General features: G+C 58.8%; 1 protein-coding gene and 1 long non-coding RNA gene across 2 annotated transcripts; one reads left to right on the forward strand and one right to left on the reverse strand.

The window, feature by feature from the left end:
- Positions 1–7,456: 7,456 nt before the first annotated feature.
- LOC148590898 (serine protease 33-like) lies at positions 7,457–19,741 on the forward strand. The gene is made up of 7 exons (XM_088538356.1): positions 7,457–7,625; positions 12,780–12,806; positions 12,960–12,986; positions 14,484–14,646; positions 15,781–16,076; positions 18,620–18,813; positions 19,337–19,741. Exons 1-7 carry the CDS (start codon positions 7,457–7,459, stop codon positions 19,739–19,741), a joined length of 1,281 nt encoding a protein of 426 aa, XP_088394482.1.
- A 977-nt stretch (positions 19,742–20,718) lies between these two features.
- On the reverse strand, positions 20,719–21,075 carry LOC148590899 (uncharacterized). The gene is made up of 2 exons (XR_015914229.1): positions 20,876–21,075; positions 20,719–20,786 (listed from the first exon to the last, which is right to left on the reverse strand). It is a non-coding gene; the product is annotated as an uncharacterized LOC148590899 (long non-coding RNA).
- Positions 21,076–26,890: the final 5,815 nt, after the last annotated feature.

Genomic DNA, 26,890 nt, shown 5'->3' on the forward strand with positions numbered 1-26,890 from the left:
GGGCCCAGAGTGAACACAGGAGACCTCGGAGTGGACATTAGGCCCCAGAGTGAACATGGGAGGCTTGCACAGTGAACATTAGGCTCCAGAGTGAACACAGGAGGCCCCAGGGTTAGCATTAGGCCCCAGAGTAAACACAGGAGGCCTCACAGTGCACATTAGGCTCCAGAGTGAACACAGGAGGCCCCAGAGTGAACATTAGGCTCCAGAGTGAACACAGGAGACCCAAAGGTTAGCATTAGGCTCCAGAGTGAACACAGGGGACCCAAAGGTTAGCATTAGGCTCCAGAGTGAACACAGGAGGCCCCAGAGTGAACATTAGGCTCCAGAGTGAACACAGGAGGCCCCAGAGTGAACATTAGGCTCCAGAGTGAACACAGGAGACCCAAAGGTTAGCATTAGGCTCCAGAGTAAACCCAGGAGACCTCAGAGTGGACATTAGGCCCCAGAGTGAACACAGGAGACCCCAGGGTTAGCATTAGGCTCCAGAGTGAACACAGCAGGTCTCAGAGTGAACATTAGGCTCCAGAGTGAACACTGGAGGCCCTAGAGTGAACATTACGTTTCAGAATGGACATTAGGCCCCAGAGTGAACACTAGGTTCCAGAGTGAACACAGGAGGCCCCAGGATGAACACTAGGGCCCAGAGTGAACACAGGAGACCTCGGAGTGGACATTAGGCCCCAGAGTGAACATGGGAGGCTGCACAGCGAACATTAGGCTCCAGAGTGAACACAGGAGACCCCAGGGTTAGCATTAGGCCCCAGAGTAAACACAGGAGGCCTCACAGTGCACATTAGGCTCCAGAGTGAACACAGGAGGCCCCAGGGTTAGCCTTAGGGCCCAGAGTGAACACATTAGGCTTCAGAGTGAACACAGCAGGTCTCAGAGTGAACATTAGGCTCCAGAGTGAACACAGGAGACCCCAGGGTTAGCATTAGGCCCCAGAGTGAACACAGGAGGCCCCAGAGTGAACATTACGTTTCAAAATGGACATTAGGCCCCGGAGTGAACACTAGGTTCCAGAGTGAACACAGGAGGCCCCAGGATGAACATTAGGGCCCAGAGTGAACACAGGCTTCAGAGTGAACACAGGAGACCTCAGAGTGGACGTTAGGCCCCAGAGTGAACACAGGAGGCCCTAGGGTGAACATTAAGCTCCAGAGTGAACACAGGAGGTTTCAGAGTGAACATTAGGCTCCAGAGTGAACATTAGGTTTCAGAATGGGCATTAGGCTTCAGAGTGAACACTAGATTACAGAGTGAACACAGGAGGCCCCAGAGTGAGCATTAGGCTCCAGAGTGAACACAGAAGACGCCAGGGTTAGCATTAGGCTTCAGAGTGAACACGTTAGGCTTCAGAGTGAACGTTAGGCTCCAGAATAAACACAGGAGGCCCCAGAGCGAGCATTAGGCTCCAGAGTGAACACAGGAGGCCCTAGAGTGAACATCAGGTTTCAGAAGGAACATTAGGCTCCAGAGTGAACACAGGAGGCTCTAGAGTGAACATTAGGTTCCAGAGTGAACACAGGAGGCCTCCCAGTGAACATTATGCCCCAGAGTGAACATTAGGCTCCAGAGTGAACGCAGGGGACCCAAAGGTTAGCATTAGGCTCCAGAGTGAACACAGGAGGCCCCAGAGTGAACATTAGGCTCCAGAGTGAACACAGGAGACCCAAAGGTTAGCATTAGGCTCCAGAGTAAACCCAGGAGACCTCAGAGTGGACATTAGGCCCCAGAGTGAACATGGGAGGCTGCACAGTGAACATTAGGCTCCAGAGTGAACACAGGAGACCCCAGGGTTAGTATTAGGCCCCAGAGTGAACACATTAGGCTTCAGAGTGAACATTAGACTCTGGAGTGAACACAGGAGGCCCCAGAGTGAACATTAGGTTTCAAAATGGACATTGGGCCCCAGAGTGAACACAGGAGACCCCAGGGTTAGCATTAGGCTCCAGAGTGAACACAGGAGGCCCCAGGATGAACATTAGGGCCCAGAGTGAACACAGACTTCAGAGTGAACACAGGAGACCTCAGAGTGGACATTAGGCCCCAGAGTGAACATGGGAGGCTGCACAGTGAACATTAGGCTCCAGAGTGAACACAGGAGGCCCCAGGGTTAGCATTAGGCCCCAGAGTAAACACAGGAGGCCTCACAGTGCACATTAGGCTCCAGAGTGAACACAGGAGACTTCAGAGTGGGCAGTTAGGCCCCAGAGTGAACATTAGGTTCCAGAGTGAACACAGGAGGCCCCAGGGTGAACATTAAGCCTGGCAGTGAACATTAGGGCTCAGAGTGAACACAGGAGACCTGAGAGTGGACATTAGGCCCCAGAGTGAACAATAGGTTCCAGAGTGAACACATTAGGCTTCAGAGTGAACATTAGACTCTGGAGTGAACACAGGAGGCCCCAGAGTGAACATTAGGCTCCAGAGTGAACACAGGAGGCCCCAGGGTTAGCATTAGGCCCCAGAGTGAACACAGGAGGCCCCAGAGTGAACATTACGTTTCAAAATGGACATTAGGCCCCAGAGTGAACATTAGGTTCCAGAGTGAACACAGGAGGCCCCAGGATGAACATTAGGGCCCAGAGTGAACACAGGCTTCAGAGTGAACACAGGAGACCTCAGAGTGGACATTAGGCCCCAGAGTGAACATGGGAGGCTGCACAGTGAACATTAGGCTCCAGAGTGAACACAGGAGACCCCAGGGTTAGCATTAGGGCCCAGAGTGAACACATTAGGCTTCAGAGTGAACACAGCAGGTCTCAGAGTGAACATTAGGCTCCAGAGTGAACACTGGAGGCCCCAGAGCAAGCATTAGGGCCCAGAGTGAACATTAGGCTCCAGAGTGAACACAGGGGTCCCAAAGGTTAGCATTAGGCTCCAGAGTGAACACAGGAGGCCCCAGAGTGAACATTAGGCTCCAGAGTGAACATTACGTTTCAGAATGGACATTAGGCCCCAGAGTGAACATTAGGCTCCAGAGTGAACACAGGAGGCCCCAGAGTGAACATTACGTTTCAGAATGGACATTAGGCCCCAGAGTGAACACTAGGTTCCAGAGTGAACACAGGAGACCTCAGAGTGGACGTTAGGCCCCAGAGTGAACATGGGAGGCTGCACAGTGAACATTAGGCTCCAGAGTGAACACAGGAGACCCCAGGGTTAGCATTAGGGCCCAGAGTGAACACATTAGGCTTCAGAGTGAACACAGCAGGTCTCAGAGTGAACATTAGGCTCCAGAGTGAACACAGGAGGCCCCAGAGTGAACATTAGGTTTCAGAATGGACCTTAGGCCCCAGAGTGAACACTAGGTTCCAGAGTGAACACAGGAGGCCCCAGGATGAACATTAGGGCCCAGAGTGAACACAGGCTTCAGAGTGAACACAGGAGACCTCAGAGTGGACATTAGGCCCCAGAGTGAACATGGGAGGCTGCACAGTGAACATTAGGCTCCAGAGTGAACACAGGAGACCCCAGGGTTAGCATTAGGGCCCAGAGTGAACACATTAGGCTTCAGAGTGAACACAGCAGGTCTCAGAGTGAACATTAGGCTCCAGAGTGAACACTGGAGGCCCTAGAGTGAACATTACGTTTCAGAATGGACATTAGACTCCAGAGTGAACACTAGGTTCCAGAGTGAACACAGGAGGCCCCAGGATGAACATTAGGGCCCAGAGTGAACACAGGCTTCAGAGTGAACACAGGAGACCTCAGAGTGGACATTAGGCCCCAGAGTGAACATGGGAGGCTGCACAGTGAACATTAGGCTCCAGAGTGAACACAGGAGACCCCAGGGTTAGCATTAGGGCCCAGAGTGAACACATTAGGCTTCAGAGTGAACACAGCAGGTCTCAGAGTGAACATTAGGCTCCAGAGTGAACACTGGAGGCCCTAGAGTGAACATTACGTTTCAGAATGGACATTAGACTCCAGAGTGAACACTAGGTTCCAGAGTGAACACAGGAGGCCCCAGGATGAACATTAGAGCCCAGAGTGAACACAGGCTTCAGAGTGAACACAGGAGACCCCAGGGTTAGCATTAGGCTCCAGAGTGAACACAGCAGGTCTCAGAGTGAACATTAGGCTCCAGAGTGAACATAGGAGGCCTCCCAGTGAATGTTAGGCCCCAGAGCGAGCGTTAGGCTCCAGAGTGAACACAGAAGGCCCTAGAGTGAACATGAGGTTTCAGAATGGACATTAGGCCCCAGAGTGAACACAGGAGGCCCTAGGGTGAACATTAAGCTCCAGAGTGAACACAGGAGGTTTCAGAGTGAACATTAGGCTCCAGAGTGAACATTAGGTTTCAGAATGGGCATTAGGCTTCAGAGTGAACACTAGATTACAGAGTGAACACAGGAGGCCCCAGAGCGAGCATTAGGCTCCAGAGTGAACACAGGAGACCCCAGGATTAGCATTAGGCTCCAGAGTGAACACAGGAGGTTTCAGAGTGAACATTAGGTTTCAGAATGGACATTAGGCTCCAGAGTGAACACAGGAGGCCCCAGAGCGAGCATTAGGCTCCAGAATGAACATAGGAGGCCCTAGAATGAACATTAGGCTCCAGAGTGAACACAGGAGGCCCCAGGGTTAGCATTAGGCTTCAGAGTGAACATGTAAGGCTTCAGAGTGAACGTTAGGCTCCAGAATAAACATAGGAGGCCCCAGAGCGAGCATTAGGCTCCAGAGTGAACACAGGAGGCCCTAGAGTGAACATTAGGTTCCAGGGTGAACACAGGAGGCCTCCCAGTGAACATTATGCCCCAGAGTGAACATTAGGCTCCAGAGTGAACACAGGAGGCCCCAGAGTGAACATTAGGCTTCAGAGTGAACACAGGAGGCCTCCCCGTGAACATTAGGGCCCAGAGTGAACACAGGAGACCCCAGGGTTAGCATTAGGCTCCAGAGTGAACACAGCAGGTCTCAGAGTGAACATTAGGCTCCAGAGTGAACCCAGGAGGCCCCAGAGTGAACATAGGAGGCCCTAGAGTGAACATTAGGCTTCAGAGTGAACACAGGAGGCCTCTCAGTGAACATTATGCCCCAGAGTGAACATTAGGCTCCAGAGTGAACACAGGAGGCCCCAGAGTGAACATTAGGCTCCAGAGTGAACACAGGGGACCCAAAGGTTAGCATTAGGCTCCAGAGTGAACACAGGAGGCCCCTGAGTGAACATAGGAGGCCCTAGAGTGAACATTAGGCTCCAGAGTGAACATTAGGCTCCAGAGTGAACACAGGAGGCCCCAGAGTGAGCATTAGGCTCCAGAGTGAACACAGGAGGCCCTAGAGTGAACATTAGGCCCCAGAGTGAACATTAGGCTCCAGAGTGAACACTTTAGGCCTCATGGTGAACATTAGGCCCCAGAGTGAACATTAGGCTCCAGAGTGAACACAGGGGACCCAAAGGTTAGCATTAGGGTCCAGAGTGAACACAGGAGGCTCCAGAGTGAACATTAGGCTCCAGAGTGAACACAGGAGGCCCCAGAGTGAACATTAGGCTCCAGAGTGAACACAGGGGACCCAAAGGTTAGCATTAGGCCCCAGAGTGAACATTAGGCCCCAGAGTGAACGCGGATGCCGCTGGGGGGTGGTGACGTCACGGCCACGCCCCCCTGTGTACCCTGGTGCCTAATGAGGCACTTCCTGCCCCGGGGCTCCCGGGGCCGCTCTTAACCCCTGACGTGGCCCCGGGTGGGGCAGGAAGTGGCCTAGGGAGGGCGGGAGGGACCTATAGGCTGGGGGGCCCCTATAGAGGGGGGCACCCTATAGAGGGGGGGGTGGGAGCCTATAGAGGGGGGCACCCTATAGAGGGGGGTACCCTATAGAGGGGGGGTGGGGACCTATAGAGGGGGCACCCTATAGAGGGGGGTACCCTATAGAGGGGGGGGGGTGGGCACCTATAGAGGGGGGTACCCTATAGAGGGGGCCCCTATAGAGGGGGGGGGGTACCCTATAGAGGGGGGGTGGGCACCTATAGAGGGGGGCACCCTATAGAGGGGGGTACCCTATAGAGGGAGCCCCTATAGAGGGGGCCCCTATAGAGGGGGGGTGGGAGCCTATAGAGGGGGCCCCTATAGAGGGGGGCCCTATAGAGGGGGGGTGGGAGCCTATAGAGGGGGGCACCCTATAGAGGGGGGTACCCTATAGAGGGAGCCCCTATAGAGGGGGGGTGGGCGCCTATAGAGGGGGGCACCCTATAGAGGGGGGCACCCTATAGAGGGGGGGTGGGCGCCTGTAGAGGGGGGCACCCTATAGAGGGGGGCACCCTATAGAGGGGGGGGGTGGGAGCCTATAGAAGGGGGCACCCTATAGAGTGGGCACCCTATGGGGGAGTGGGACCCTATAGAGTGGGCACCCTATGGGGGGGGGACCGATAAAGGGGGTGACCCTATGGGGGGGCAGGAGCCTATAGAGGGGAAGGAACCCTATGGGGGGGACCTTATAGAGGGGGAACAGGAGCTTATAGAACGGGGGGGGGACACCCTATAGGGGGCACCCTATGGAGGGGGAGCCTATAGAATAGGGACACGCTATAGAGAAGGGGAAACCCTATGGGGGGCAGGAGCCTATAGAATGGGGGGGCACCCTATAGAGAGGGGAGCACCCTATAGAAAGGGCACCCTATAGAGGGGAGTCAGCGTATAGAATGGGAACACCCTATAGGGGGTGGAACCCTATGGGGGGACAAGAGCCTATAGAATGGGGGGGCGCCCTATAGAGGGAGTGACACCCTATAGAGGGGGGGGGTGGGAGCCTATGGAACAGGGGGACACCCTATAGGTCCCTATAGGTAAGTAAGGGCCAAGCAGGGTCCTATAGGTGACCTGCAGCAAGGGGCGGAGCTTATGGGGCCGCTGCCCCCTCCTCCCCCCATAGGGCCCTATAGGGACCTCGGTGGCTCTGGGGGGGCGGGGCTACAGCACCTATAGGACCTATAGAACCGGGGTGGGGGGGGGCCTTATAGGAACGGGGGGGGCGGGTCTATAAGGAAGTGCGGGGGGGGGGGAAGACCCATAGGGGGCGGGGCTTGAGTGCAGGGGGCGGGGCCAGGCGCGCGCGGGAAAGCGGCCAGGGGGCGGGGCCTCGGGGGGGGGGCTTGAGGGGCATTGATTGGGCTGTGGGGGGCGTGGCCGATGGGGGCGGGGGCGTGGTCTAGGGGGGCGGGGCTTGAGGGGCATTGATTGGGGCTGGGGGCGTGGCCGATGGGGCGGGGGCGTGGTCTAGGGGGCGGGACCTGGGGGCGGGGCTTGAGGGGCATTGATTGGGGTTGGGGGGGCGTGGCCGATGGGGGCGGGGTCTAGGGGGCGGGGCTTGAGGGGCATTGATTGGGGCTGTGGGGGCGTGGCCGATGGGGGTAGGGGCGTGGTCTAGGGGGCGGGGCCTGGGGGCGGGGGCGGGGCCAGGTGCGCGCGGCAGGTGCGGGCGGCGCCGCGGGCGCCAGAGCGCGGGCGCCATGAGGAGGCGGGAGCCGCCGGGAGCCGAACCGGGACCGGGACCGGGACCCGGAGCCGGAGTCGAACCGGGACCCGAACCGGGACCCGGAGCCGAACCGGGACCCGGACCGGGACTCGGAGGGGCCCCGCGGCGCCTCCTGCTGCTCTCGCTGCTGCTCCTGGGAAGCGGTGAGTGCGGGTCGGGGATATGGGGCAGTTACGGGGTTTTGTGAGGTAAAATGGGGGGTTATTGGGGTCTATAGGGAAGTTATGGGTTTTTATGAGGTAGAATAGGGGGTTATCGGGGTCTATAGGGCAGTTACAGGGTTTTATGAGGTAAAATAGGGGGCTGTGGGGGTCTATAGGGCAGTTACGGGGTAATATGGGGGGATGTAGGGGGTTATTGGGGTCTATAGGGCAGTTGTGGGGTTTTATGAGGTAAAAATGGGGTTTTATCGGGGTCTATAGGGCAGTTGTGGGGTTTTATGTGGTAAAATGGGGTTTTATCGGAGTTTATAGGGCAGTTGTGGGGTTTTTTGAGGTAAAATGGGGTTTTAGCGGGGTCTATAGGGCAGTTACGGGGTTTTGTGAGGTAAAATAGGGGGTTATCGGGGTCTATAGGGCAGTTATGGGGTTTTATGAGGTAAAATAGGGGGTTATTGGAGTCTAGAGGGAAGTTATGGGGGTTTAGGAGGTAAAATAGGAGGTTTTGGGGATCTAGAGGGAAGTTTTGAGGTTTTATGAGGTAAAATAGGGCGTTATTGGGGTCTATAGGGCAGTTGTGGGGTTTTGTGAGGTAAAATGGGGGTTATTGGGGTCTATAGGGCAGTTATAGGATTTTATGAGGTAAAATAGGGGGTTTGGGGGGTCTAGAGGGAAGTTCTAGGGTTTTATGAGGTAAAATAGGGGGTTATTGGGGTCTAGAGGGCAGTTGTGGGGTTTTATGAGGTAAAATGGGGTTTTAGTGGGGTCTATAGGGCAGTTACAGGGTTTTGTGAGGTAAAATAGGGGGTTATCGGGGTCTATAGGGCAGTTACGGGGTTATATGGGGGGATATAGGGGGTTATTGGGGTTTATAGGGCAGTTAAAGGGTTTTATGAGGTAAAATAGGGGGTTATTGGGGGTCTATAGGGCAGTTATGAGGCTACTTGAGGTAATATAGGGGGTTATTGGTGTTTATAGGGCAATTATGGGGTTTTGTGAGGTAAAATGGGGGGTTATTGGGATCTATAGGGCAGTTATGGGGTTATATGGGGGGATATAGGGGGTTATTGGGGTCTATAGGGCAGTTGTGGGGGTTTATGAGGTAATATAGGGGAATATTGGGGTCTATAGGGCAGTTGTGGGGTTTTATGGGGAATATAAGGGGTTATTGGGGTCTATAGGGCAGTTACGGGGTTATATGGGGGGATGTAGGGCACTTATGGGATTTTTGAGGTAATATGGGGGGATATTGGGTGTCTATGGGGGGAATGGGGTATCTATAGGGCACCTATAGGGTATTTATGCGGTAAAGCGAGGGCTGTGGGGATTCTATGGGGGCCTATAGGTGGTCATGGGGCTCCCTGAGAGGCTATAGGGGATAATAGGACCCTATGGGAACCCTATAGGGGGTCTGTGAGGGGCTCTATAGGGGTCTGTGGGGAGGGATTTAGGGAGCTGGGGGGGGTCTATAGGTCTCTATGGGGGGTCTTGAGGTGCCTATAGGGGTCTGTGAGGGATCTATAGGGGTCTGGGACCCTCTATAGGTGTCTGTGAGGGAGCTATAGGGTTCTATAGGGGGTGGGGGGCCTTTAAGGGAGTCTATAGGGGGTCTGGAGTCTCTATAGGGCTCTGTGAGGGATCTATAGGGCTCTGGGAAGTCTATAAGGGATGTATAGGGGCCTGGGGAGGGGGTTTATGGGAGTCTGGGACTCTATAGGTGTCTATGAGGGAGCCATAGGGATCTATAGGGAGCAGGGTGGGCTATGGGGGTCTGGACTCTCTATAGGGCTCTGTGAGGGATCTATAGGGCTCTGGGAAGTCTATAAGGGATCTATAGGGGCCTGGGGAGGGGGTTTATGGGGGTCTATAGGGGTCTGGCACTATCTATAGGTGTCTATAAGGGATTTATAGGGCTCTGGGGAGGGGGTTTATGGGGGGCTATAGGGGTCTGGGATTCTCTAGGTGTCTATGAGGGTTCTATAGGGCTGTGCGATGGATCTATAGGGCTCTGGGAAGTCTATAAGGGATCTATAGGGCCCTGGGGAGGGGGTTTATGGGGGGCTATAGGGGTCTGGGATTCTATAGGTGTCTATGAGGGTTCTATAGGGCTCTGGGGGATCTATAGGGTTCTGGGAAGTCTATAAGGGATCTATAGGGCACTGGGGAGGGGGTTTATGAGGGGCTATAGGGGTCTGGGATTCTATAGGTGTCTAGGAGGGAGCTGTAGGGCTGTGCAAGGGATCTATAGGGCTCTGGGAAGTCTATAAGGGATCTATAGGGCCCTGGGGAGGGGGGTTATGGGGGGCTATAGGGGTCTGGCACTATCTATGGGGGGCTATAGGGGTCTTGGCCAATCTATAGGTGTCTATAAGGGATCTATAGGGCCCTGGGAAGGGGGTTTATGGGGGTCTATAGGGGTCTGGCACTATCTATGGGGGGGCTATAGGGGTCTTGGCCAATCTATAGGTGTCTATAAGGGATCTATAGGGCCCTGGGGAGGGGGTTTATGGGAGTCTTAGGGGTCTTGGCCAATCTATAGGTGTCTATAAGGGATCTATAGGGCTCTGGGGAGGGGGTTTATGGGGCGCTATAGGGGTCTGGGATTCTATAGGTGTCTATGAGGGTTCTATAGGGCTGTGCGAGGGATCTATAGGGCTCTGGGAAGTCTATAAGGGATCTATAGGGGCCTGGGGAGGGGGTTTATGGGGGGCTATAGGGGTCTGGCACTATCTATGGGGGGCTATAGGGGTCTGGCACTATCTATAGGTGTCTATAAGGGATCTATAGGTGTCTATAAGGGATCTATAGGGCCCTGGGGAGGGGGGTTATGGGGGTCTGTAGGGGTCTTGGACAATCTATAGGTGTCTATAAGGGATCTATAGGGCTCTGGGGGGGTCAATGGGGTCCGTGAGGGCACCTGGGGGCCGGAGGGGGTTATGGGGCCACCCGGACACGGTGACACCCAGACACGGTGACACGGGGCCAGGCGGCGCCGCGTCCGGAAACGTCCCCGCGGGGCGGGGGGTGTCACATTCCTCCGGGCAGGTTTTTCCAGCTCCGGTGTCACCCGGACCCGGACGGACACGCGGCCGCCCGGACGCCGGGGCCCTTCCGGGGTGGGGGGAGGACCCGGACGCCGGGGCCCCTTTTTTGTTTGTTGTGGGAGGGACAGCGGGTGACAAGCAGGAGTGACAAGCAGGGGTGACACGTGGGGACACTGGGTGACAAGGGGGGGTGACACCTGGAGGTACGGGGGTGACAAGGTGGGTGACACAGGTGACAAAGGGGTGTGACACCTGGTGACAAGGGGGGGTTCCACCAGGTGACAAGGTGGGTGACAAGGGGGGGTGACACCTGGTGACAAGAGGGGGTTACACCAGGTGACAAAGGGGTGTGACACCTGGTGACAAAGGGGGGTTACACGAGGTGACAAGGTGGGTGACAAGGTGGGTGACACGGGGTGACAAGGGGTGTGACACCTGGTGACGAGGGGGGGTTACACCAGGTGACAAGGTGGGTGACAAGGGGGGTGACACCTGGTGACAAGGGGAGGGCGACACCTGGTGACAAGGGGGTGACACCAAGTGACAAGGGGGGGTGAAACTAGGTGACACCGAGTGACAAGGGGGGGTGACACCGGGGGTGACACCTGGTGACACCAGGTGACAAGGGGGGGGGGCGACACCTGGAGACAAGGGGGTGACACCAGGTGACAAGGAGGGTGACAAGGGGGGTAAAACTAGGTGACACCGGGTGACAAGGGGGGGTTACATCAGGTGACAAGGGGGGTGACACCTGGTGACATCAGGTGACAAGGGGAGGGTGACGCCTGGAGACAAGGGGGTGACACCAAGTGACAGGGTGACAGGGGGGGTGAAACTAGGTGACACAGGGTGACAAGGGGGGGTGACACCGGGTGACACCGGGTGACAAGGGGGCGGCGACACCTGGAGACAAAGGGGTGACACCAAGTGACAGGGTGACAAGGGGGGGGTGAAACTAGGTGACACCGGGTGACAAGGGGTGTGACAAGGAGGGGTTACACCAGGTGACAAGGGTGGGTGACACCTGGTGACAAGGGGGGCGACAGCTGGAGACAAGGGGGGTGACACCGGGTGACAAGGAGGGTGACAAAGAGGGGGTGAAGCTAGGTGACATCAGGTGACAAGGTGGGTGACACCTGGTGACATCAGGTGACAAGGGAGGGTGACACCAGGTGACAAGGGGGGGGTGACACCAGGTGACAAGGGGGGGACAGCTGGAGACAAGGGGGTGACACCAAGTGACAGGGTGACAAGGGGGGGGTGAAACTAGGTGACACCGGGTGACAAGGGGGGGTTACATCAGGTGACAAGGGGGGTGACACCTGGTGACATCAGGTGACAAGGAGGGGTGACGCCTGGAGACAAGGGGGTGACACCAAGTGACAGGGTGACAAGGGGGGGTGAAACTAGGTGACACCGGGTGACAAGGGGTGTGACAAGGGGGGGTTACACCAGGTGACAAGGGTGGGTGACACCTGGTGACACCAGGTGACAAGGGGGGCGACAGCTGGAGACAAGGGGGGTGACACCGGGTGACAAGGAGGGTGACAATGAGGGGGTGAAACTAGGTGACATCAGGTGACAAGGGGGGTGACACTTAGTGACATCAAGTGACAAGGGGGAGTTACATCAGGTGACAAGGTGGGTGACACCTGGTGACACCAGGTGACAAGGGGGGGTGACACCAGGTGACAAGGGGGGACAGCTGGAGACAAGGGGGTGACACCAAGTGACAGGGTGACAAGGGGGGGTGAAACTAGGTGACACCGGGTGACAAGGGGGGGTGACATCAGGTGACAAGGGGGGTGACACCTGGTGACATCAGGTGACAAGGGGGGGTGACACCTGGAGACAAGGGGGTGACACCAAGTGACAGGGTGACGGGGGGGTGAAACTAGGTGACATCGGGTGACAAGGGGGGGTGACACCTGGTGACATCACGTGACAAGGGGGGGGTGACACCTGGAGACAAGGGGGTTACACCGGGTGACAAGGAGGGTGACAAGGGGGGTAAAACTAGGTGACACCGGGTGACAAGGGGGGTGACACCAGGTGACAAGGGGGGTGACACCTGTTTTGTCCCCTCCCCCTACAGGTCACCATGTGGCAGCCGACGAATCAGGTGAGGAGGGGGACAAAGAGGGGGGGGAGGGGACACCCAGGGTGACACCCTGGGGGGGGGGTGGTGACAATGGGTGACAAGAGGGGGGGGTTACGGGAGGGAGGTGACACTGGGTGACAAGGGGGGGTGACAAAGTCTCCCCTTCCCCAACAGGTCCCCACGTGTCAGAGGACGAATCAGGTGACAACAACGTGGGGGGGTGGGTGACACAAGGGGGAGGTGACACCGGGTGACACTGGGGGGGGGTGTCACTGGGGGGGGGGTTATTAGGAGGTGTCACCTTGGGGTTGTCACCATGAGGTGACACTGGGGGAGGGGGTCTCTGTGGGGGTGTCACGGTGATGTGACACTAATAGGGGTGACACTGATGGGAGGGGGTGACACTGATGGGAGGGGGTGACACTGATGGGGGTGTCCCCGTGTTGGGGGGGGGGGGTCACTAATGGGGGTGTCACCATCAGGGATGTCCCCATGGCGGGGGGGTTGTCCCCAAAGGGGGGGGGAGTGATGTCCCCAAGGGGGGGGGGTGACCCCATGAGGTGTCCCCATGGTGGGGGAGGGGGTCACTAATGGGGATGTCCCCATGGGGAGGGGGAAGGTCCCCAGGGGGTGTCACCGTGGGGGGAGGGGGATGTCCCCATGGTGGGGGAGGGGTGACCCCATGGGGTGTCCCCACTGGGGGGGGGTGTCCCCATGGTGGGGGGGGGGGTTCCCCAGGGGGTGTCACCGTGGGGGGAGGGGGATGTCCCCATGGGGTGGGGGTGACCCCAGGGGGTGTCCCCATGGTGGGGGAGGGGAGGGGGGTGTCCCCATGGTGGGGGAGGGGAGGGGGGTGTCACTAATGGGGATGTCTCCATGGGGGGGGGAATGTCCCCATGGTGGGGGGTGATGTCCCCAAGGTGGGGGAGGGGTGTCCCCAGAGGGTATCTCCATGGGGGGGGAGGGGGACACGGTCCCCAGGGGGTGTCCCCATGGGGGGGAGGGGTGTCCCCATGGGGGGGGGGGGGGTGACCCCATGGGGTGTCCCCAGGGGGTGTCCCCATGGTGGGGGAGGGGAGGGGGGTGTCACTAATGGGGATGTCTCCATGGGGGGGGGGATGTCCCCATGGTGGGGGGTGATGTCCCCAAGGTGGGGGAGGGGTGTCCCCAGAGGGTATCCCCATGGGGGGGGGGAGGGGGACACAGTCCCCGGGGGGGGGGGGAGGGGTGTCCCCATGGGGGGGGGGTGACCCCATGGGGTGTCCCCAGAGGGTGTCCCCATGGTGGGGGGGGGGAGAAGGTCCCCAGGGGGTGTCCCCATGGGGGGGAGGGGTGTCACTAATGGGGATGTCCCCATGGGGAGGGGGAAGGGGGGTGATGTCCCCAAGGGGGGGGGGGTGACCCCATGGGGTGTCCCCATGGGGGGGGGGGGGTCACTAATGGGGATGTCCCCATGGGGGGGGGGGGGGGGGACGGTCCCCAGGGGGTGTCCCCAAGGGGGGGGGGGAGGGGTGTCCCCATGGTGGGGGGTGTCCCCAGGGGGTGTCCCCAAGGTGGGGGAGGGGTGTCTCCATGGGGGGGGGCGGTGTCCCCAAGGGGGGGGAGGAGTGTCCCCATGGTGGGGGGATGTCCCCAAGGTGGGGGAGGGGTGTCCCCCGGGCTGTCCCCCGCTGACCCCCCTCCCCCCCCCGGTGGCAGTGCCCTGCGGGACGCCCGTGTCCCCCCGCGTGGCCGGGGGGTCCCCGTCCCGCGCCGGCCGCTGGCCCTGGCAGGTCAGCGTCACCTTCGGCGGCCACCACGTGTGCGGGGGCTCCCTGGTGGCGCCGGCCTGGGTGCTCACGGCCGCGCACTGCGTCCCCCCGTGAGTGCGGGGGGGCCCCGGCGTCCGGGGGGGATCGGGAACCTGGGAAGGGGGAACCGGGAGTCCGGGAAGGGCCCAGGCGTCCGGGAAGGGCCCAGGCGTCCGGGAAGGGGCCCAGGAGTCCGGGGGGGCCCAGGAGTCTGGGAAGGGCCCAGGAGTCCGGGGGGGACCGGGAACCTGGGAAGGGGGAACCGGGAGTCCGGGGGGGAACTGGGGATCTGGGAAGGGCCCAGGAGTCCAGGGGGGAACCGGGAATCCGGGAAGGGCCCAGGCGTCCGGGAAGGGGCCCAGGAGTCCCGGGGGGGGAACTGGGAGTCCAGGGGGGGCCCAGGAGTCCGGGGGGAGCCCCAAGACTCCAGGGAGGGTCCCAGGCGTCCGGGGGGGAACCAGGAACCCGGGAAGGGGGAACTGGGAGTCCGGGAAGGGCCCCGGCGTCCGGGGTGGGACCGGGAGTGCGGGAAGGGGGAACTGGGAATCCGGGGGGGAACTGGGGATCTGGGAAGGGCCCAGGAGTCCAGGGGGGACCCAGGAGTCCGGGGGGAGCCCCAAGACTCCAGGGAGGGTCCCAGGCGTCCGGGAAGGGGGAACCGGGAGTCCGGGGGGGAACTGGGAATCTGGGAAGGGGCCCAGGAGTCCAGGAAAAGGGGCCCAGGCGTCCGGGAAGGGCCCAGGAGTCCGGGGGGGGGCCCAGGCGTCCGGGAAGGGGCCCAGGAGTCCGGGAAGGGGCCCAGGAGTCCGGGGGGGGGCCCAGGTGTCCGGAAGGGCCCAGGCGTCCGGAGGGGGCCCAGGCGTCCGGGAAGGGCCCAGGAGTCCGGGAAGGGGCCCAGGAGTCTGGGGGCGGAACCAGGAGTCCAGGGAAGGGCCCAGGCGTCCGGGGGACCATTGAGGGAGGGGGTGTCACCCATCACAGGAGGGGCCCCGGCGTCCGGGTGCCCATAAACAGGGTGTAAAGAGGGGGGGAACCTCCCAGGGGGGGCCCAGGCGTCCGGGGCTGTTTGTTCCTCTGTGTGTGTGTGTGTGTGTGTGTGTGTGTGTGTGTGTGTGTGTGTGTGTGTGGTGGGGGTGTAGGTACAACCGGCCGTTGTGTGTGTGGTGGGGGTGTAGGTACAACCGGCCGTTGTTCCCCCCCCGCAGCGAGAACCCCCTCTCCGAGTACCGCGTGACGCTGGGGGCCCTGCAGCTGCTGAACCCCCCCGCGGACGCCCAGGTGCGGCGGGTGGCCGAGGTGACGCGTCACCCGGCCTACCGGGGCGACAGCCGCCCGCCGGGTGACGCCGGCGCCGCCGCGGGGGACCTGGCGCTGCTGCGGTTGACGCCGCCGGCGCGGCTGTCGCGCCTCGTGCGCCCCGTGTGCGTTCCCGACGGATCCGCGCGCTTCCCGCCCGGCACCAACTGCACCGTCACCGGCTGGGGACACGTGCGCACAGCCGGTGAGCGCCGCACAGCCGCACGCGGCGGTTGGGCCGGGGGGGGCGCGGTGGTGTCGGGGTGACAGCAGTGCTCACAGTGACACTGTGTGGCAGGTGTTTGTGGAGGTGACACCTTGTCACCTGTTTGGGTGACAGCAGGGCTCCTGGTGACACCCGCTGTGTGGTGGGTGTTTGTGCAGGTGTCAACTTGTCACCTGTTTGGGTGACAGCAGCGTTCCCGGTGACACTCTGTGGCAGGTGCTTGTGGAGGTGACATCTTGTCACCCATTGGGGTGGCAGCGGTGCTCCCGGTGACACTCTGTGGTGGGTGTTTGTGGAGGTGACATCTTGTCACCCATTGGGGTGGCAGCGGTGCTCCACGTGACAGCGCAACAGGTGCTTGTGGAGATGTCACCTTGTCACCTGTTTGGGTGGCAGCAGTGCTCCCGGTGACACTCACTGTGTGACAGGTGGCTGTGAGGGTGACACCTTGTCACCCATTGGGGTGACAGCAGTGCTCCTGGTGACTCTCAGTGCAACAGGTGCTTGTCGAGGTGACACCTTGTCACCCATTCGGGTGACAGCAGTGCTCCCGGTGACATTCCCTGTGTGGCAGGTGGTTGTGAGGGTGACACCTTGTCACCCATTGGGGTGACAGCAGTGCTCCCGGTGACACTAAGAGGGATGGATATTTGTGGGGGGGGTGACACCTTGTCACCTGTTTGGGTGACACCAGTGCTCCCAGTGACAGTGCAACAGGTGCTTGTGGAGGTGACATCTTGTCACCCATTGAGGTGACAGCAGTGTTCCCAGTGACACTCTATGTGACAGGTGTTTGTGGAGGTGTCACTTTGTCACCCATTCGGGTGATAGCAGTGCTGCCGGTGACACCCGCTGTGTGGCAGGTGTTTGTGGAGGTGTCACCTTGTCACCCATTGGGGTGACAGCAGTGTTCCTGGTGACACTTGCTGTGTGACGGGTGTTTGTGGAGGTGACATCTTGTCACCTGTTTTGGTGACAGTAGTGCTCCCAGTGACACTTGCTGTGTGACAGTTGGCTGTGAGGGTGACACCTTGTCACCCATTGGGGTGGTGGCAGTGGTCCTGGTGACAGTAAGAGTGATGGATGTTTGTGGAGGTGACACCTTGTCACCTGTTTGGGTAACAGCAGTGTTCCCGGTGACACTCACTGTGTGACAGGTGGCTGTGAGGGTGACACCTTGTCACCCATTGGGGTGACAGCAGTGCTCCCGGTGACTCTCAGTGCAACAGGTGCTTGTCGAGGTGACACCTTGTCACCCATTCGGGTGACAGCAATGCTGCCGGTGACACCCGCTGTGTGGCGGGTGTTTGTGGAGGTGTCACCTTGTCACCTGTTTGGGTGACAGCAGTGTTCCCGGTGACACTGGCTGTGTGGCTGGTGTTTGTGGAGGTGTCACTTTGTCACCCATTGGGGTGACAGCAGTGCTCCTGGTGACACTCTGTGGCGGGTGTTTGTGGAGGTGACATCTTGTCACCCATTGGGGTGACAGCAGTGCTCGCGGTGACACTCGCTGTGTGATGGGTGTTTGTGGAGGTGTCACTTTGTCACCTGTTGGGGTGACAGCAGTGCTGCCGGTGACGCTTGCTGTGTGGCGGGTGTTTGTGTGGGTGACACCTTGTCACCCATTGGGGTGGCAGCGGTGCTCCCGGTGACACTCAGTGCAACAGGTGGCTGTGAGGGGTGTCACCTGTTTGGGTGGCAGCAGTGCTCCTGGTGACACTCGCTCTGTGGCAGGTGTTTGTGGAGGTGACACCTTGTCACCCGTTGGGGTGGCAGCAGTGTTCCCGGTGACACTCACTGTGTCACAGGTGGTTGTGAGGGTGACACCTTGTCACCCATTGGGGTGGTGGCAGTGCTCCCGGTGACACTAAGAGGGATGGATATTTGTGGGGGGGGTGACACCTTGTCACCTGTTTGGGTGACACCAGTGCTCCCAGTGACAGTGCAACAGGTGCTTGTGGAGGTGACATCTTGTCACCCATTGAGGTGACAGCAGTGTTCCCAGTGACGCTGTGGGGCGGGTGTTTGTGGAGGTGACACCTTGTCACCCGTTGGGGTGACACCAGTGTTCCCGGTGACACTCAGGGTGTGATGGGTGGTTGTGGAGGTGTCACCTTGTCACCCATTGGGGCGATGCTGATGGTCCTGGTGTCACCATGAGCAACAACCCCTTGGGTGTGACATAGTGTCACCCATCAGGGGTGACATCAGCGCTCCTGGTGACAGTCACTATGAGTGACGGGTGTTGAGGGGGGTGACACAGCGTCACCCTGTCACCCGTGGGGGTGATGCTGGTGACACCCGCTGTGAGCGCAAAGTGTCTACGGGTGACGCTGCGTCACCCAGCATCCCGGGTGACAAATGCTGGCGGCGTCCGGGTGACAGCGACGCTCCTGGTGACAAAACCCCCGTAGGCGCTTTGGGGGGTGACGCAATCCCGGGGTGACAAAACCAGGTGTTGGGGGGAACAAGGTGACGCCGGGTGACGCCGGGTGACACCGGGTGACGCGGGGTGTCCCCAGCGCCGCTGCCGGCGCCGCAGACGCTGCAGGAGCTGGAGGTGCCGCTGATCGGCCGGCGCCGCTGCCGCTGCCTGTACGGACACCCCTCGGGTGACACCGACACCGACGGCGACGACGGTGACGGTGACGCGGAGCTGCCGGCGGCCGACACCCTGTGCGCGGGGTTCGCCCGGGGGCGCCGCGACGCCTGTCAGGTGGGGACAGCCCCGTGTCCTTCAATGTCCCCCCGTGTCCCCAATGTCCCTCTGTGTCCCCCCAATGTCCCTCCATGTCCCCTCGTGTCCCCCATGTCCCCAATGTCCCTCTGTGTCCCCAATTTCCCTCTGTGTCCGTGTTCCCAATGTCCCCCCATGTCCCTCCGTGTCCCCAATGTCCCTCCATGTCCTTCCATGTCCCCCCATGCCCCCTGGTGTCCCCTGTGTCACCCAATGTCCCTCTGTGTCCCCAATTTCTGTGTCCATGTCCCCCCATGTCCCCCCATGTCCCTCTGTGTCCCTCCATGGCCCTCCATGTCCCTCCGTGTCTCCCATGTCCCCAGTGTCCCCCCATGTCCTTCTGTGTCCCCAATGTCCTTCAACATCCCCAATGTCCCCCCATGTCCCCAATGTCCCTCTATGTCCCTCCATGTCCCCAATTTCCCTGTGTCCGTGTCCCCAATGTCCTCCCGTGTCCCCCATGTCCCCAGTGTCCCCAATGTCCCCCCGTGTCCCCTCGCAGGGTGACTCCGGCGGCCCCCTCTCCTGCCTCGTCGGCGGCTCCTGGTTCGTGGCGGGTGTTGTCAGTCGGGGCGAGGGTTGCGGCCGCCGCTCCCGCCCCGGCGTCTACACCCGCACGGGCGCCCACGCGGGCTGGATCGCGGCCGCCGCCGGCGGGGTGACGCCGCGGCCGCTACCCCCGGCGGCCCCGTCACCCGCAGCCGGCGGCGACGCCGGTGACGACGACGGCGGCCCCTGCACCCCCCGGGACCTCCTGGATGACGGTGACGCCGGGGAGCTACAGGCGGACTGGCCCCGGCCGCTGCCGCCTGACGACGCCGCCGCCGGCGGTAGCGGTGCCCGCGGCGGTGGCTTCGCGGTGACGCTCGCGGCGGTGGCCTCGTGGCTGGGGTTGTTTTGGGGGTGACGGCGGCGGGGACGGGGGGTGAATGGGGAGCTGGGACGGGTGACAAGGTGACACCGTTAACACCCGAAAGGACCTCCGGGAACTGCAAAAAAAACAGGTTTTGGAGCCCAAAAAGGAACACCTGGAACTGGTTGCGGGTGTCCCTACAACCGCTGGACACCCCGAGTGACACCGGGAGCACCCAGAACACCCCAAAGAAGGTCCAGGAACCCCGCCAAAAAACACCTTTTTGAACCCAAAATGAGCTCCTGGCACCCAAAATGGCACCTGAAACTGGGCCGGGTGTCTCCTACAACCGCTGGACACCCCGAGTGACACCGGGAGCACCCAGAACACCCCAAAGAAGGTCCAGGAACCCCGCCAAAAAACACCTTTTTGAACCCAAAATGAGCTCCTGGCACCTGAAACTGGGCCGGGTGTCCCCTACAGTCGCTGGACACCCCGAGTGACACCGGGAGCACCCAGAACACCCCAAAGAAGGTCCAGGAACCCCCCGCCAAAAACACCTTTTTGAACCCAAAATGAGCTCCTGGCACCCAAAATGGCACCTGAAACTGGGCCGGGTGTCCCCTACAGCCGCTGGACACCCCGAGTGACACCGGGAGCACCCAGAACACCCCAAAGAAGGTCCAGGAACCCCCCGCCAAAAACACCTTTTTGAACCCAAAATGAGCTCCTGGCACCTGAAACTGGGCCGGGTGTCCCCTACAGCCGCTGGACACCCCGAGCGACACCCAAAAACACCCCAAAGAACATCCAGGAAGGCCAAAGAACCACATTTTTGAACCCAAAATGAGCTCCTACCGCCGGAACTGACACCTTGAGCAACCAAAAAACACCCCAAAAACCCCCGAAACGCCCCCAAACCAATAAACCACCAACCAGCCCTGTTTCCCAGCATCCTTTAACCACCGGAACAGGCGAAACCCCCCCCCCCACACACACAACAACCGGTGTCCGGCGGTAGCTACAGCCGCTCGTCACTTCTTGGACATCTTGGCCTGTTTGTGCTTGGGGGGCGCCCAGCGGAGACAGATGGAGTCGACTGTAGGGATGAAGAAGCAGAGGGGGGTTGTTAGCGGCCGGGGGGCGGTCGCGGGGTAGTCGGGGGGTAGTCGGGGTGTAGCCGGTCACCAGTGATGGGCGGCCGCTTGTACTGGGCGCTCTTGAGGTGTTCCTCCACCAGCTTGGGGGTGACGCAGATGACGTGTTGGCCCTTCCAGTACTTGACCATGTTGAGGGACTGCAGGGTGCTGATGATGTCGGTCTGCGTGATGCTGGTCATCTGGCTGCGGAAATTCGGGAATTCTTGGAAATTTGGGAATTCTGGGAATTCCGGGAGTGTTGGGAAGGGGTTTGGGGGGATTTGGGGGGGTTTGGGTGGATTTTGGGGGGTTTGGGGGGTATTTGGGTGCTGATGATGTCGGTCTGCGTGATGCTGGTCATCTGGCTGCGGAAATTCGGGAATTCCGGAAATTCTGGGAATTTTGGGGGATTTGGGAATTCCGGGAGTGCTGGGAAAGGGTTTGGGGGGATTTTGGGGGGTTTGGGGGGTATTTGGAGGGGTTTGGGGGGTATTTGGGTGCTGATGATGTCGGTCTGCGTGATGCTGGTCATCTGGCTGCGGGAATTCGGGAATTCCGGGAATTCCAGGGAAGTCTGGGTGTGCTGGGAGGGAGTTTGGGGGGATTTCGGGGGATTTTGGGGGGTTTTGGGGGGATTTTGGGGGGTTTTGGGGGTATTTGGGTGCTGATGATGCCCGTGTGATGCTGGTCATCTGGCTGCGGAAATTCGGGAATTCTTGGAAATTTGGGAATTCTGGGGGATTTAGGAATTCCGGGAGTGCTGGGAAAGGGTTTGGGGGGATTTGGGGGGGTTTGGGGGGTATTTGACGGGTTTGGGGGGTATTTGGGTGCTGATGATGTCGGTCTGCGTGATGCTGGTCATCTGGCTGCGGAAATTCGGGAATTCTGGGAATTCCGGGAATTTTGGGAATTTTTGGAATTCTGGGAAGGGGTTTGGGGGGGATTTGGGGGGTTTGGGGGGTATTTGGGTGCTGATGATGTCGGTCTGCGTGATGCTGGTCATCTGGCTGCGGGAATTCGGGAATTCCGGGAATTCCGGGAATTTTGGGAATTCTGGGAAGGGGTTTGGGGGGATTTCGGGGGATTTTGGGGGGGTTTGGGGGGTATTTGGGTGCTGATGATGTCGGTCTGCGTGATGCTGGTCATCTGGCTGCGGAAATTCGGGATTTCTTGGAAATTTGGGAATTCTGGGAATTCCGGGAGTGTTGGGAAGGGGTTTGGGGGGGTTTTGGGGGATTTTGGGGGGTTTTGGGGGGATTTTGGGGGGTTTGGGGGGTATTTGGGTGCTGATGATGTCCGTGTGATGCTGGTCATCTGGCTGCGGAAATTCGGGAATTCTTGGAAATTTGAGAATTCTGGGGGATTTGGGAATTCCGGGAGTGCTGGGAAAGGGTTTGGGGGGATTTCGGGGGGTTTGGGGGGATTTTGGGGGGTTTTGGGGGGTATTTGGGTGCTGATGATGTCGGTCTGCGTGATGCTGGTCATCTGGCTGCGGAAATTCGGGAATTCTTGGAAATTTGGGAATTCTGGGAATTCTGGGAATTCCGGGAGTGCTGGGAAGGGGTTTGGGGGATTTCGGGGGGTTTGGGGGTATTTGGGGGTTTTGGGGGTATTTGGGTGCTGATGATGTCTGTGTGATGCTGGTCATCTGGCTGCGGAAATTCGGGAATTCCGGGAATTCTGGGAATTCTGAGAATTCCAGGGAAGTCTGGGAGGGAGTTTGGGGGATTTGGGGGATTTGGGGGGTTTTGGGGGGTATTTGGGTGCTGATGATGTCGGTCTGCGTGATGCTGGTCATCTGGCTGCGGAAATTCGGGAATTCCGGGAATTCTGGGAATTCCGGGAATTCCAGGGAAGTCTGGGAGTGCGGGGAGGGAGTTTGGGGGAATTTCGGGGATTTGGGGGTATTTGGGTGCTGATGATGTCGATCTGCGTGATGCTGGTCATCTGGCTGCGGAAATTCGGGAATTCCGGAATTCTGGGAATTCTGGGAATTCCAGGAGTGTTGGGAAGGGGTTTGGGGGGATTTCGGGGGGCTTGGGGGTATTTGGGTGCTGATGATGTCGGTCTGCGTGATGCTGGTCATCTGGCTGTGGAAATTCGGGAATTCTGGAATTCGGGAATTCTGGGAATTCAGGGAAGTCTGGGAGTGCTGGGAGGGAGTTTGGGGGAATTTCGGGGATTTTGGGGGTTTTTGGGGGTATTTGGGTGCTGATGATGTCGGTCTGCGTGATGCTGGTCATCTGGCTGCGGAAATTCGGAATTCCGGGAATTCCGGGAGCGTTGGGAAGGGGTTTGGGGGAATTTCAGGGGATTTTGGGGGGTTTGGGGGGTATTTGGGGGTTTTGGGGGGTATTTGGGTGCTGATGATGTCGGTCTGCGTGATGCTGGTCATCTGGCTGCGGAAATTCGGGAATTCCGGGAATTCTGGAATTCCAGGGAAGTCTGGGAGTGCTGGGAGGGATTTTGGGGGAATTTCGGGGGATTTCGGGGGATTTTGGGGGGTTTTGGGGGTATTTGGGTGCTGATGATGTCGGTCTGCGTGATGCTGGTCATCTGGCTGCGGAAATTCGGAATTCCGGGAATTCTGGGAATTCTGGGAATTCCAGGAGTGTTGGAAGGGGTTTGGGGGGATTTCGGGGATTTTGGGGGTTTTGGGGGATTTTGGGGGGTTTGGGGGTATTTGGGTGCTGATGATGTCGGTCTGCGTGATGCTGGTCATCTGGCTGCGGAAATTCGGGAATTCGGGAATTCTGGGAATTCCGGGAATTTGGAATTCTGGGAAGGGGTTTGGGGGGATTTTGGGGGATTTGGGGGGTTTGGGGGGTTATTTGGGTGCTGATGATGCCCGTGTGATGCTGGTCATCTGGCTGCGGGAATTCGGGAATTCCGGGAATTTTGGGAATTCTGGGAATTCCAGGGAAGTCTGGGAGTGCTGGAGGGAGTTTGGGGGATTTCGGGGATTTTGGGGGTTTTGGGTGGATTTTGGGGGGTTTTGGGGGTATTTGGGTGCTGATGATGTCGGTCTGCGTGATGCTGGTCATCTGGCTGCGGAAATTTGGGAATTCCGGGAATTCTGGGAATTTCGGGATTCTGGGAAGGGGTTTGGGGGATTTCGGGGGATTTTGGGGGGTTTTGGGGGTATTTGGGTGATGATGATGTCGGTCTGCGTGATGCTGGTCATCTGGCTGCGGAAATTCGGGAATTCTGGGAATTTTGGGAATTCTGGGAATTCCGGGAAGTCTGGGAGTGCTGGGAGGGAGTTTGGGGGAATTTCGGGGGATTTTGGGGGTTTTGGGGGTAGTTGGGTGCTGATGATGTCGGTCTGCGTGATGCTGGTCATCTGGCTGCGGAAATTCGGGAATTCTGGGAATTTTGGGAATTCTGGAATTCCGGGGAAGTCTGGGAGTGCTGGGAGGGAGTTTGGGGGATTTGGGGGGATTTGGGGGATTTTGGGGGTTTTGGGGGATTTTGAGGGGGTTTGGGGGTATTTGGGTGCTGATGATGTCGGTCTGCGTGATGCTGGTCATCTGGCTGCGGAAATTCGGGAATTCCGGGAATTCTGGGAATTCAGGAAGTCTGGGAGTGCTGGGAGGGAGTTTGGGGGAATTTCGGGGATTTTGGGGGGTATTTGGGGGTTTGGGGGGTATTTGGGTGCTGATGATGTCGGTCTGCGTGATGCTGGTCATCTGGCTGCGGAAATTCGGGAATTCCGGGAATTCTGGGAATTCTGGGAATTCAGGAGTGTTGGGAAGGGGTTTGGGGGGATTTCGGGGGATTTGGGGGGTATTTGGGGGTTTTGGGGGGTATTTGGGTGCTGATGATGTCGGTCTGCGTGATGCTGGTCATCTGGCTGCGGGAATTCGGGAATTCCGGGAATTCTGGGAATTCCGGGAGTGTTGGGAAGGGGTTTGGGGGGATTTCGGGGGGTTTGGGGGGGTTTTTGGGGTATTTGGGTGCTGATGATGTCAGTCTGCGTGATGCTGGTCATCTGGCTGCGGAAATTCGGGAATTCCGGGAATTCTGGGAATTCCGGGGAAGTCTGGGAGTGCTGGGAGGGAGTTTGGGGGAATTTCGGGGATTTTGGGGGGGTTTGGGGGGTCTTTGGGTGCTGATGATGTCGGTCTGCATGATGCTGGTCATCTGGCTGCGGAAATTCGGGAATTCTTGGAAATTTGGAATTCTGGGGGATTTGGGAATTCCGGGAGTGCTGGGAAGGGGTTTGGGGGGATTTCGGGGTTTGGGGGATTTTGGGGGTTTTTGGGGTATTTGGGTGCTGATGATGTCGGTCTGCGTGATGCTGGTCATCTGGCTGCGGAAATTCGGGAATTCCGGGAATTTTGGGAATTCCGGGAGTGTTGGGAGGGAGTTTGGGGGATTTCGGGAAATTTGGGGGGTTTGGGGGGTATTTGGGTGCTGATGATGTCGGTCTGCGTGATGCTGGTCATCTGGCTGCGGAAATTCGGGAATTCTGGGAATTTTGGGAATTCTGGGAATTCCGGGGAAGTCTGGGAGTGCTGGGAGGGAGTTTGGGGGATTTGGGGGGATTTTGGGGTTTTGGGGGTATTTGGGTGCTGATGATGTCTGTGTGATGCTGGTCATCTGGCTGCGGAATTCGGGAATTCTTGGAAATTTGGGAATTCTGGAATTCCGGGAGTGTTGGAAGGGTTTGGGGAATTTCGGGGGATTTCGGGGGATTTTGGGGGTTTTGGGGGTATTTGGGTGCTGATGATGTCGGTCTGCGTGATGCTGGTCATCTGGCTGCGGAAATTCGGGAATTCCGGGAATTCTGGGAGTGTTGGGAAGGGGTTTGGGGGATTTGGGGGTATTTGGGGGTTTTGGGGGTATTTGGGTGCTGATGATGCCCGTGTGATGCTGGTCATCTGGCTGCGGAAATTCGGGAATTCTGGGAATTCCGGGAATTCAGGGAGGTCTGGGAGTGCTGGAGGGAGTTTGGGGGAATTTCGGGGATTTTGGGGGGTCTTTGGGTGCTGATGATGTCGGTCTGCGTGATGCTGGTCATCTGGCTGCGGGAATTTGGGAATTCTGGGAATTCCGGGAATTCCAGGGAAGTCTGGGAGTGCTGGGAGGGAGTTTGGGGGGATTTTGGGGGATTTTGGGGGGTTTTGGGGGGATTTTGGGGGTTTGGGGGGTATTTGGGTGCTGATGATGTCGGTCTGGGTGATGCTGGTCATCTGGCTGCGGAAATTCGGGAATTCTGGGAATTCCGGGAATTCCGGGAAGTCTGGGAGTGCTGGGAGGGAGTTTGGGGGAATTTCGGGGGATTTGGGGGGTTTTGGGGGGTATTTGGGTGCTGATGATGTCCGTGTGATGCTGGTCATCTGGCTGCGGGAATTCGGGAATTCTGGGAATTCTGGGAATTCCAGGAGTGTTGGGAAGGGGTTTGGGGGGATTTTGGGGGGTTTGGGGGGGTTTTGGGGGGTATTTGGGTGCTGATGATGTCGGTCTGCGTGATGCTGGTCATCTGGCTGCGGAAATTCGGGAATTCTGGAATTCCGGGAATTCCGGGGAAGTCTGGGAGTGCTGGGAGGGAGTTTGGGGGGATTTTGGGGGATTTTGGGGGTTTTGGGGGGATTTTGGGGGTTTGGGGGTATTTGGGTGCTGATGATGTCGGTCTGCGTGATGCTGGTCATCTGGCTGCGGGAATTTGGGAATTCCGGGAATTCTGGAATTCCGGGAAGTCTGGAGTGCTGGGAGGGAGTTTGGGGGGATTTGGGGGGATTTTGGGGGGTTTTGGGGGGTATTTGGGTGCTGATGATGTCCGTGTGATGCTGGTCATCTGGCTGCGGGAATTCGGGAATTTTGGGAATTCTGGAATTCCAGGGAAGTCTGGGAGTGCTGGGAGGGAGTTTGGGGGAATTTCGGGGGTTTTGGGGGGTTTTGGGGGTATTTGGGTGCTGATGATGTCGGTCTGCGTGATGCTGGTCATCTGGCTGCGGAAATTCGGGAATTCTGGGAATTCTGGGAATTTGGGGAATTCCGGGAGTGCTGGGAAGGGGTTTGGGGGATTTTGGGGGTTTTGGGGGATTTTGGGGGATTTGGG

This window comes from Tinamus guttatus, unplaced genomic scaffold (assembly GCF_059628265.1).
Source record: "Tinamus guttatus ecotype Peru unplaced genomic scaffold, ASM5962826v1 Tinamus_guttatus_pri_ptg001030l, whole genome shotgun sequence".
In the NCBI taxonomy this organism is placed as follows: domain Eukaryota; kingdom Metazoa; phylum Chordata; class Aves; order Tinamiformes; family Tinamidae; genus Tinamus; species Tinamus guttatus.